Consider the following 12454-nt stretch of genomic DNA (forward strand, 5'->3'; position numbering starts at 1 on the left):
CCCTAACTCTCTTGTGTGCTGGGCAAGCAGGCAGGAGTGTGTTTCTGTGGGAACTGAATTACTACAGCATCTGAACCATGGTAAGTTGAGGTGAATGCTGAAATGGGAAGAGGGTCAGAAACAGAAAATGTGTGTAAGTGCTTTAATAACATGCCAAGAAGACTGCTTCGTTTCAGCCTTAATCTGGCATCTTTTTTCCAAACAGAGTAATATGTTATAGCTCTGACACAGATTTTTTTTTGTTTTTTTTTTTTTTTACAAAAAAATCCCCCAACCCGAAGAACAAAATTGCATATCAGTTATGTGTAATGCGATGAAGTATACTGTCTTCTTGGCAGAATTACTTAGCCTCACTTGACTATAAATGAAAAAATATTTTACATGCCTGTACGGATTTTTTGTAGGACTTTTTAAGTTTAACGCCTAAGACCCCTTGTAAATAAAAAAACCCTTTGCTAGAAAAAGAGATTGCCCTTTTTTAAAAAATCTTTTTGCAGCCCTATCCATTAAAGTCTGCAGTCATTTGTAATACTTAAGAATTACAAACAGCCTGCAAAGGAGCACAAGTTACTCTTCCCTGATAAAACCATCTATCTTGTTTCAGCAAACTGAGAACGCTTCATAATTTTTCCCATGCAAGGGTGTTGCGGACTCCTTTTCCCTAAGGTTTCCACGTGTCTTGTGTTGCCCTGTGTTCTGGTGAGGCAGTGTGAGTGCTGTGGCAGCTCAGGATGGACTGCCCAGATGGGTGATTTGGGGCTGTGTTGGCTTGACCAGTTCCCGTTCTTTGCTGCTCCAGGTGATTGTGTCAGATGTTACTGTTCCAAAAATACCAGCTCAAGGTGGAAGTGGTTGTCTTGTCCTCAAGTGTAGCTTTGCAGTGAGAAAGGTGAAGTTAGCCACTCTGTTCTGAGTTTCTTGGCTGAACAAGATGAGCTCTTTCAGTCTCTTTTGGTCGGGATTTTTATTTTCTGCTTTGTGCTGCTGATCTTTACCTGCACTGCCTTTAGGCTTTATCCTTCTAAAAGGTGGATGGGCAGAATTGTACACGTTTCCAGTTGAGGACTCAGCAGATTTGTCTACAAAAGGACTTTCCTCTATTAGCTGCTTTTAGTGTGATTTTTCTAAAGGTTGTAGCAGGTACAGTCGTCGTGAGAAGAAGAAATCTGTTGAGCTGTGCCAGAGTTTAGCTGTCAAGGTCTTTGAAGAGCCAGTTCTTTTAGTCTGTGCCATACAAGGTCTTCAAGGAGGAGTTGTGTCTGTGTGCAGCCTACTGAGCAGGCAGCTTTTACAGCTGGTGGCACTGGTGCAGCTGAAGTAACTGTTCTGGTGACCTTCCAAAGTCACACCTGAAGGCACTGGAAGTGCATATTGTTATTAATAGCTGTGGCTTGCCTTTTGTGGGCACTTGAGAAAAGTTTTGTCTGTGAATAGGTTGAATTAAAGCTCTTGGCATTGGATGTTCAGATTGCTTTAACTTGTGAATCAAGCAGTGGGCTGTAAACATGGACATTAAAATCAAATAGCCAAGTAGGCCCTAGTGAAAGTTTTTTGGAGAGGCCATCAGAGGATGTTTATAGTGAGAGATAAATAGTGAACTTCCTGTGGTTAAACATTCCCCCCCACTACAGTTAAACACTTTGTTTCCCTACTGCTGCTGGAATTTGGTTATTCTGATAATTGTCATTTGCTGTTGGTACAGCAGTAGAAATGTACATCCAAAAAAAAAGTATTGAATTACTGTCTCTGCTCTAAAGAACTCTACCCTTTGAGCACATGCTGCTTGTGTGTATTCATGCTCCTAATCCTAGGAACTGAAAATAGGAGAGTGAATGAGGTGAGGATGGTGCCTGAGGAGCAGGATGTGTGATGGGATCGTTGCTGTCGGCATCAGAGCTGTAGGAAGCAAAAGGTGACCCTGAGGAAGTGAATGACAGAGCAGCTTGGAGCAGCTGGTAGCACAAGGCTGGCCTGGGGACAGATGTGAATTCTGAATTCCTTGTACTGAGGTGACGTGAAAAACATTCTTTTTTGAGCAAAAAGAGGAGAGACAAATTAGAAGATAATGGGCTTCTTCTGGTCTTGCAGCAGACGCTTCTCAGGAAGAACAGGAGGATAGGGAACTCATCCCCATGGGATGCAAAGAAGGGAGACTAGTTGTCATCATTGATCAAAAGGATATGATGGATGGTTAGCTTGGATAAGTGATGGGTAAATCATGTAGGACTAACCTTATTATTTGGAAGGGTGGTTGTGTTGGTTTAAAGTCAGAGATATGAGGTTCTAGATAGTACAGGATTTTTGGAGAACAGGCCTTGAATTGAAGGCTGTAGAAACTGCAAGAACACTTTGTAAACTTCAGATCTCTAACAGTAACAGCTTGATACAAAAAAAACATCCGTCCTTAACACATATAAGGAAAAAACAAAATCTATTTCTGGGTCAAAGGAAAGGACAGCTGATAATTTGTTTGGTACTAAGTGAACCTGGAAAATATCAACTCTTGACTCTGATTTCACAAGATCTGCGAGAGTTTTGAGGGCTGATGAATTGCAGCACAGCTGATCTAGATTGTTCCATGTTCCACTTTGGTTTCACAACCTTTTTTTGCATTTGCATTATTTCACAATAGAGTCTTAAGAGGCAAGAAATAAACATGTAATTTATTTTTCCTTGGCTGTTAAGTCTTAAACTTCAGAAGGGTAGGCAGTCATAATTTTGCTCTTGAACTGCAACTTGCTGTGTTGTAATGTTTAAGAAATATTAAACTGGGATAATGGCTTTGCTTCAGTTGCAGCACTTCATCACTTGGCCGTTTTCAGTATTTTGGGTGTGTTTTTTCTGTGTACCCAGTTTTTGTTGATGCTGTTTATAAACAAGCACTCTTAAAGGCATATATTACAAGCATCTGTTTTATAGAAAAAACTGACTAAAGTCTTACAGCATCTTTAGCAAGTGATGGTGTACAATCTGTAAGTTTTGTTTTACTGTTCTGAGTGCTTATGTTCCTCTAACAAAATCAGTGTTGATGGCACATCCACAGGTTGGGGCTGTCAGAAACCCTTAGGAGTTACATATGCGAAGCAGTAGAAAAACGAGTTTGTTTTCTGGAGACTTGACTGTGTAGAGATATTTCTGGAGATAAATCAGACAATCCAGTGGTAAGGGAGAAAGCTGCCCTTAGGAGTCTGCCTTGGCTCTAACTCACACAGCTGTAACTCACGCTGGAAATTTTCTTTAATATAAATTGAACGATCAGTGAGGTGCTGTGGCAAGGGGGCTTGAGCACTGTGCCCCTGGGAAACCAGGAATTACATACATGTAACTTGTGGTATGTTTGGTTATTTTTATCAACTTACTTCCTCATGTCAAATTTGCTTATGTTTCTTCAAGGGAAAATGTAAGCCATGAGACACTGATGTTGGAAATACCTTCATGGGAATTACTATTCCTCCCTGCTTGCAGTGAGTGTTGGCAGTATTCTGCTGAGAAAGCTGTGGTTTAGATAAAGTGAAAGATAATTAATTTCTTTGGAGTAATTGTTACATCCTTGGAACTTTACTTTCTGTTCTGGTCTTTTTTATTCAACTAATGAACAAAATTAAGCCTTGTTAATTACACAGGATCGTAAGGGAGGAAATAAAGTTTGCTGTGCTGAGTCTGTGTGTTGGGAATGCTACACTGAGGTACAGAAGGGGTAAAATAGCTGCTTTGTGTGCTTTTATTTTTAGTCCTGCCATTTAGCTGTAAATGGGCTGTTTTGGCCAGCACATGTGAATTGCACTTCTACTTCCCAATGCACAGGTGTGTTTGTCACTAAGTGCCACCCGTGCAGGTGGTGTGAGGCTGTAGCCACTGTTGGCCATCTGATCCAGAACGCCAAACATTTTTTTAGTGCCCTGAATTTTAGACTGTGAACTGCCATCCTCTTGTTAAAGACAAACACTGAGGAATGGCATGTCCTGTAGCACCGTGTCCTGTGTAGTGTTGTTTACAGGGCTGTGGCATTTTGTAAAAGCAGAGTATTTGGGATCATTGGCATCAGTGGTATTCCTCCTTACAAAGACAGGGACAACTGTCTTTATAGATCAAAAGCACTCTTGGTCAGCCTGGCACCTAACAAGAGTAGGATTGCCACTTGTTTGATTGGGATAATTCTCTTGGTTTCTGCTCTCTGGTTATCCACCAGAGTGATTGGAATAACAGGTGAGATGTGCCTGTTAAACTGGACACATGGCAAAGGCAACTTTTGCCAGTTTTGTACTTTCTTTGAGGAAATCTATGTAAAAATGCAGGTGGTAGCAGGCACACTGGATGTCCCTTGTGCATGTTATAGTTGTGTTGATCTAGTTTGCTGCTTGGTTAGAAAATCGACTACAAACCCCTGCAGGCAGTAAGACAATTTAGAAATTTAGCTGTTGGTATAATTTGTGAAGCAGCCATTAAAGTGGTTTGCAGGTCTCTTCCTGACAGCTTCCCAGCCTGTAGTTTTACTCCAGTACAGGTTTATCACTGCATTACCAAAAGAAAAATGTTCTGTGAGAAGGAGAAATTGATATGGCTGACCCTAGAAGCAAGGAAAAAAAAAAAAAAAAAGGAAGAGTTGCTCTAAGAATAAAAAGTTGGTAAATTCTACTTGGAATGGGTAGAAAAGCCCATTAAGCACAGTTACTTGCAGAGCAGGAGCAGATGGGGCTCTGCACAGAGCCTTTCTATACAGATCCTAGTTTGTCTTTTACAGCTCTTACTTCCCTGCTTGTACTGAAAAATTGTTCAAAACTTGAGCTAGGTGTTTCAGGTGAAGAAGCACCTCTCTTTTGAACAGGCTTTGAAGAAAAATGTCTTCTCTTAAAATTTCTAGGGGCTCAGGGGTTTCTCTCATCTCAGTATTTTACTGTATTGTCTTTAAAGCTGTAAGGAAGGTTGTTAAGCTTAATAAGCACTGTGCTCTTGGCACTCCATGAACTTGGTTGTTTCCCTAGAGACTTCCTTCACCCTCTTGGAGAGGGGATTCACAGCCTGAACTTAGGACAAAGAGGAAAAGAAATTGTAACCTTTCTTGTTTATAGGCTTCTGCATAGAGGAACTTGCTCTGAGGACTTGTATCAGTGTCCTTCCAGAGACTTGGTCATGTTTGGATGGATCTGTTTTGGTTTGCAGGATCTGTTTTGTAGCAGTTGTTACCAGGAGTAGTTGACTGTTTCATGGATTTGAGGTTGGGTACCATTTTACCTCCTCTCCCTCATGAAAAATAGTGTATTTTTAATGTTTTTTGTTTGGTGTCTTTCCATGTGCATATTAAAACAGTACATCTGCCTTTGCTAATCTGCATGTTCTTTTTTGATGTGTTATGTGAACTATCTGAACCAGATTTATGCAAGTGACTTTGTGGGATGGGACTTGGCGAATCCAAAGCTTGGGAATCTTGAGCAATCACAGTCCTTTGTACAACAGTTCAGTTATGCCTTACAGCTAATCACTGAGATATGGTCATTTGGAATGAATTAATATCTCCTCTGTCGAGGCACCTAGGAAATTGATACATGTGTGGATTGTATAGAAATTAATTCCCTCAAAAATAGAGGGTGGAGGGAGCTGGTGGTATCTGCACCACTTTAATACCTTCTTTCTTTTTAGGCAGTTCCTTGTAGCTGTGATTAATGCAAGGTATCCTTAGTTTCGTGCTGTTAAAATGTTCAAAAACTTGTGATTTGAAAGGAAATGCCTCAAGGTTTTCAGATTATACATACAATTCCTTCAGCCTCCTACAGTGTTGAGGTTTATTTTTAATTAAATGCTCTGGCTTTGATTAAGAGTGGGTACATATATCTATATCAAATTATTGTACTTGATTGTGTAGAATACTTGTGTCTTATTCTCTGTAACAGCCAAAATGAGCTCTGCTCAAGAGAGATTTTAGTGTTAATTATACTTAAAGGAGGAATAATCAGTAGTGAGTAGCATGTCTTACTATAACGTATTAAGCTGCATCTGTTGTGCTTATTTTGCTCAAAATGAAGAAAAGACTGAGCAGTATGTAGGTCTTGTCTTAAAAATGTAAAAATTATTTTAAAAACTGTACACCTTGCTGTTTCCTTTCAATGCAAGCACTGCAGTAAGGCATGAGATGCCCCTCTATAGAGGGAAGGGTTTCCTTTCTTTTGGTATTGTTTTTGTGTGCAGATACACAGGTTTCTTCTTTTCTGCCTGCTTACACCTTGCATGTCCATCACTGCACTACCACTGACTCCTCTTTCCAAAATTCAGCATAGGAAAGGTGGTCAAATTCACTGTCCCTGTAGAGCTGGCAGAGAGGGGTTTTCTACTGCAGCAGCAGTCTTTGCTTTGTGGGAATGCTGCTGGTAAATCCTGGTTTCCTGTGTTTCTGTTCCAGTATGTATGACCAATTGCCCTACTCTGATTGTCATGGTGGGTCTCCCAGCAAGAGGAAAAACCTACATCTCGAAGAAGCTGACACGCTACTTAAATTGGATTGGAGTGCCTACGAAAGGTGATGGGTTTACTTTTGTTTACATCAGAAGGACAGGGCACAATGTTAGGTGGTTTATAAACCTGATTTCCAGTAATTTTCTTGCCCAGTTTTGACTACTTAAAATCCTTCTGCTTTGTTAATATATTTTTAAGCAGTAACATACACAGACAGGCACATTGCTGTTTTAAGTGTTAATCGATCAAATTATGTTGGCTGTCCCTTTACCTCCTTGTTCTGCCAGGTGCTTAAATCAACCTTTCCCCCATATCATTAACCTCTGCCCTTTTTTGTTTATTTATTTTTTCCTTCTTTTCCTTTTTTCATGTGGCTGAAAAGGAATGTTGTTTACAAGCAGTTGAAGAGTCGGCACTTCTGGGTTAAACTTCCTGACTTCTCCATCTTTTTTTCTCTGTGAACTTTGTGCTACTTGCAATTCTCTACTTCTTTGTGTTTGTGGAATGACTTGCAGTTCTTTGTCTAAATACTAAGAGCCCAAGGACTGAGGCAGCCAGTTGCTACTTATTATCACCTTCTTAAGGATTTGTGTGTGTGTTTTGGGCAGAAAATGGCTCAGATTGGCTGTGCCAAGGACCTGGCTGGGCTGCTGTGGTATTTTGTGGGCCCAGTAAACAGGACCTAAGTCCATTTGAGGTTCTGAGAAGCCAGCTCCCCTTCCTTCTCCTCTCTGCAAAAGAGCAAGACATATTTGGTGTGCTGTCACTCAGTGTCCAGTCCAGTAATAGTAGCTTTATGCTAGTTAATAATTTAAACAACATTAAACACATGCTAAAGTGTGGAGTTTTGGCTGGCTATTCAGAGATCTATTTCCTAGTAGCTCTAAGAAGTCAAGATGAAAAATTCTTGCCTATATTTAAACTGTCTTTTGATTCTAGGCTAAAGCTTTTTGTGTGGGTGTTTTCTTAAGTTTTTAGGAGCTTGTTTAATGTGCTTTATTTAGGAGAGACATTATGGAGGATATATTATATTGTTTGAGAGTTGACAGGATTTAAATTATCACTTGATTTTGACTGTTTTCACGTGGTTTAACCCTTCTGATGACCAGTGTCAGCTAGTTCAGAGTTCAGTTTTATCCATTAGGCTTAAATGAAATAACAATCCAAGCAGTTTAGCCTATATCCAAGGTGACAAAATGCTTGTATGTTAGATATACATGTAACTTAAATTTATGAGATATATTATCTATAAATGTCATTGAGTTTGAGCACTTCACTGTGTGAACTTTGACAAGCAGAAGTCCAGTACTGGACAACAAACAAGATATTATCCACATCTGGCTCATGCTTGTTGAATCCCAAATACTAATTTTACTGTAGATGGGGCTTGGCTCAGCTGTAGGAAAAATTCTGTGGGCTACTGTGAACAGCACATCAGAAAACACACACTTGTGCTTGATGAAAACCAGGTAGAGCATTGCTGCCCAATTTTATGAAAATATGCAACAGAAAGTTGCCATACGAGCCTCTGTCCTGGCATTATTGTTTGTCTTTGTTAGAGAGGGTGACTGAGATTTTCTCAGAAAACCACAGAGCCTTTCTGTCTGTGACTTCAGTGATGCAATTTTACTGAAGTCAAAGTCAATGTAAAGCACCTCACTGCCTGGCTGAGGCAATAGATGACATTTTCCCTAATTTTTTCAGTCAGTGGGACTGAACTGATACAGGATCAGTATCAAGTAGCCCTAACATCTGCTACCCTTTGGCTCTTAATGTCTTAAAATTAGTGTGTGCTTAATTTAGCAAGAGTTCTTGTTCTCTGAGACAGATGGTTCAAATTATGAGGTTATGTAAACCAGAAAAAAGATGAATGCCATCTTTTCATGTGACGTTGAGCAAGCTGGAGAGTTCAAGAATAGAAGGTGGAGGTAAATAGCCCAGGTTTGGTGATGGTTGAATCATTTCAGCTGTCATTTCTGTGTTTTCTTCCTTCCCAAATCCTCTGTTGTTTAGAATGTGAAATGGTTAAAAGTACAGGGAACTTTTGTTTGTGCTTTTTGAAGGAAATGAGGTCAATTAGATGTCTGAATAGAATTGTGGTTTTGAGATACTAAGCCTTGGAACCTTTTTTGAATAGTTGTGGTTGTGATACCAGTTAGCTTTGGGAAACTTTTCCATAGGCGTGGCTGCTAAGAAAAAAGGCTGAATCTTGTCCCACTAGATAGCACTTTTTTCTTTGCTGTGCATGGCCCTCTGGCAGTAACTATTCCTTCTCATGAAACTCATTATTTTTGATTGTTGAAATGCTTTTGTCTGACAACACTGGCCATCTGAACTTCTTGCACCTTCTGTTTGTTTTACAAGGATCCACCTTTTCATGTAGCTGCTGTGGCCAGTGCTCATTAAAACCATGACAGAATCACCTGGATTGTTCTATAATCCATGAAAAATTCCATCAACATTGCTGAGCTCAAACAAAACTTGACCTTTGGGGGAAAAAAAATTGTATCTTTATCCTCTGCCTCCAATCCCATCAGCAATCTGTATACAGCAGCTGGTTCTTGAACTCTTTTATTCTGTGTCTTTTTTTTCTTAACTACAACCTTATAATTGTGTCTACAGCTTCTTTTTCTCTTTCCAGAAATGAAGTCTGGCAAATAGAGTTGTATCTTGGCAGCATCTCAAACAGAATACTTCAGTGTGGTTTAATGTTAAAAAAAAACAGGAAAAAAAGCTTTGCAGGTCAACAGAAAAAAACCTGTGGGTCTGAAACAACTAAAACATTAATTGCATTTCAGGGACCTGCTTTCAGAGGCATTGAATGAAATTAATTAGGGTTCAGTGTCATTCTGCTCAGCTGTGAAGCAGAACTGTCTTGCTCTAATCCCATACTTGATATTGTGGCTGTGTTTGGGCATGGACCTTTTGCATCTTTGCCCAGATGAGGAGTAGATGTTTTTTGACCACTGATATGAGATCACAGTGAGATTGTTTCATACTTAGGATGATATTTAAATTATTTTTTTTGCTTTAGCAATTTATCTTTTTTTGTTTGTTTTTCTAGTAAGTGGGACAAGGACTGTGAAATACTAATCCTTAAGGAATAGCAGTATTTGAGCAGGGTTCTGGAAAAATCTTTCCAATACTGGAATTTTAAGTTTTGTTTACCTAAAGCAAGATTGTTTAGTTCTATTTAGAGCTCTGCTTTGCTTAAATAAGAGCTGTAAGTTTTGGGAGGTGCCATCTGAATACTGTTTCACTGTACATATACATAGAAGAAAAGACTACTAATAATAAAATATTACTAATAACAATTACTAGTCCTCTATAGACTTGGAGTAACTCCTGAAAAGGAGGAAAAGAATTTGTTTTTGTTGTCCAGGCAGACTGGCAGACAAAGGCACTACAGTGTGGCTGCTGAAGTGGAGTGACTGCAGCCCAAATATTCTTTAGCTGTTTCCAAGATTCATTGCTGTCATGCTATTTTAAAACTCCCAAAACACAAAAAGTATGATACATTGACTTCTTACAGGCTGAGTTATTTTATCTTTGCAGGAAGTTTGCTTTCAAAGTTGTCATAACTGTTGTCCTTCTCATGTGACTGTTGCTGGCTCTCGCTAATGCTGGTTTCTCTTGGCAGAATTTAATGTCGGTCAATATCGTCGAGATTTGGTGAAAAAGTATAAATCCTTTGAATTCTTCCTGCCTGACAATGAAGAAGGCTTGAAAATCAGGAAGTAAGTTTTGATTGTTGGTACACCATGCTAATCATATTAAAATGATATCCTGTGTAATTTGCTCTTAGAGATGGCTTGAAGTTGCATTTTTGTATGACCAAGAAGACCCTTAAGGGAGACTACAGGAAAAGACATTCTAGAGATGGTGGAATAGTGATTTCTTTAGTCTGGTTAAAGTCTGGGGCTCTTTTTTTCTTGATTGTTTCATCTCGAGCATCAAAAATGGAGAGAAGTCCTTCTTGATTCCTTTTCATTAGGATGTGACTTCTGTTATTCCTGTAGATACTCGGACATTTTCACTCGAAAACTATTTTAACAGATAGTTGGAACTTTTTCTACCTTTTTGTAAGGTATCAGCTAATAGATGTGGCTCTTTCTGCTGCATAATTCCTAAAATTCCATTTTAGAGCTTTTGTTTGCTTCATAAAGGAAAAAAAAACATGTAAGTGCTTTTCTTTTTGATTTGCATAGTGAAATTGTTCATCTGGAGCACTTTGAATATATCCATCATTATCTGTTTTAATGAGTGAGAATCAATTTGTTAATTTTCTCTCTGAAATTGTGTTTTTGGCCACCATGCAGGTGCCTTATTCAGTCCATCAGTCCACAGCCTCAAAAATTGCCATGTTTTGCTAATGCTGTGAAAAGCAAAAAGAGAAGGAGCTTGTGTTCAGATGAAGCATTTGAGTCTCTGCTTTTGCCTGGAAAGAGGCTGTGCTTTAATGTAGGGACAGACCTTGTGAAGAAAGGATAGATGGGGAGAAAGGTCAGAGCAAGAGGCAACTGTTTCTTTGAGAAGATCAAATGAAAAGGCCTTTTGATTTTCTTCAACATTCACTCTACTTATTTGTGTGTTCAGGAAAGCACTTAGTACGTGCCATATGAAATGAGAAGGAAATGAGAAATTTGAGATGGATTGAAATAATATTTATGTAGGCTACTTAGAATATGAGCTGTCTTGTTCTTAATTCAGCTACCCCTTGCACATCAGAAATGTCTGGACTTTCTTTTGTGACTGTCCCTTGCCTTGTCCCCCATCTCTCTTCCCTTTTTCCCCCTCAGCAGCACCGAGTGTTGCTAAAGCCAAAGGAGAGCAGCTTGCATAAGAACCTCCCAATCCTTGGGGATAAAGAGGTGCATTAGCCTTGCAAGCCACTACCTTTTGCTTACAGGTAGAGCCAAACCTTTTAATGTGCCTCTGTCATCTATTAGGCTAAATGGTGAGGGATGTAGCATGAAATGGGGCTGAGTGAGATAATCTGTCTGGTTAGCAATGTGTAAAGAGGGTTTGTATTTATTCAGTGAAGACCTGGGTGATGAATCTCAGCTCCTGACATCTGTTGACTGTGCTAATGTGGAAATACTGTCAGGATCCAAAAGCCTTCATTTCTCTTTCAAAATAAGTCTGTGCTTGCCGAAGATGGTAAATAGAGGAGTTATGAATTTCAGTCTGGAAGTCAAAATTCAGGAGTAATGCAGGGAAGGGCTGTTGAAATGGGCAGGCTTTTATGTTGGTAGTGCAAAGAGGCTGTACTTACTGAGAATAAATGGGGCTTTGTTCTGCTAACAAGTAAATCGTGTACAATGTTGCCCTCCAGCATAAATGACGTGTTAGGAATTATAATGGACTTTGAAGATAATGCTAGTGCTGGGGACACAGTTGCATATTCATATGTTCTTGTCCAGGTTTAAGGCAAGTGTAAAGTGTTAGGGTGGGGATTTTTGGTGTTTGTGTCCTCAGTTGTCTCCAGTACTTATTTACACTGGATTGGTGACTGCAGTGGGATGACATTTCACTTCAGTCACCAGTACTTGATGTTACCTTTGTTCTGCTCTCTGCTTTAAAAAATTTTTCTTTACACAAGCAATTTTTGCACAGTAGCTCAAAAGAGAGTGAGTAGGTTACTGAAAAAGTTGTCTCTCCACTTCAACTTAGTGCCACAAGATAAACCCCTTAAGTTGGTTTATCTTATTTTGTGAATCAAATTAAGAGGCAGTTATGTATGAATAGGTAATTGGGAAAAGCATATGGTTGCAGGGATGTTTCAGTGATGTTATTTTAGATCAGTGGAAGTGTATCCTGATCAGCAAAGTTGATGGGCGTTCTGTGGATGTGTAGCTGTGTGTACTAGTTTGAAATCAAACCAGTGAGAGATCGCAAGTCAGAATTATAATTTAATAGGAAAATGATAAAAAGAATAAATGCAATAATATCAAAAACACTGACAGAGTCAGAATACAGCCTGGAACCCTGTTAGGGTGATGGTAGT

At 39.4% G+C, this 12454-nt stretch overlaps 1 protein-coding gene across 8 annotated transcripts in view; it reads left to right on the forward strand.

Annotated features, from left to right (window-relative positions):
- Window positions 1-12454, forward strand: part of LOC107210275 (6-phosphofructo-2-kinase/fructose-2,6-bisphosphatase 4) — a 58001-nt gene that overhangs the window by 17013 nt on the left and 28534 nt on the right. For 7 of the 8 annotated variants that reach the window (XR_002002230.2, XM_019008095.2, XM_019008094.2 and 4 more), the window contains exons 2-3: window positions 6395-6511; window positions 10088-10184. Coding sequence is in view for 7 of the 8 variants with exons in the window: in XM_015640852.3 (XP_015496338.1) it covers window positions 6395-6511; window positions 10088-10184 (214 nt within the window). In the remaining variant the exon portion in view is untranslated. Of the gene's footprint in view, window positions 1-9; window positions 81-6394; window positions 6512-10087; window positions 10185-12454 lie in introns of those variants that run through there. The other variant, XM_033517586.1, reaches the window with a different exon arrangement.

The sequence above is a fragment of the Parus major genome, chromosome 12 (assembly GCF_001522545.3).
Source record: "Parus major isolate Abel chromosome 12, Parus_major1.1, whole genome shotgun sequence".
Classification (NCBI taxonomy): Eukaryota; Metazoa; Chordata; class Aves; order Passeriformes; family Paridae; genus Parus; species Parus major.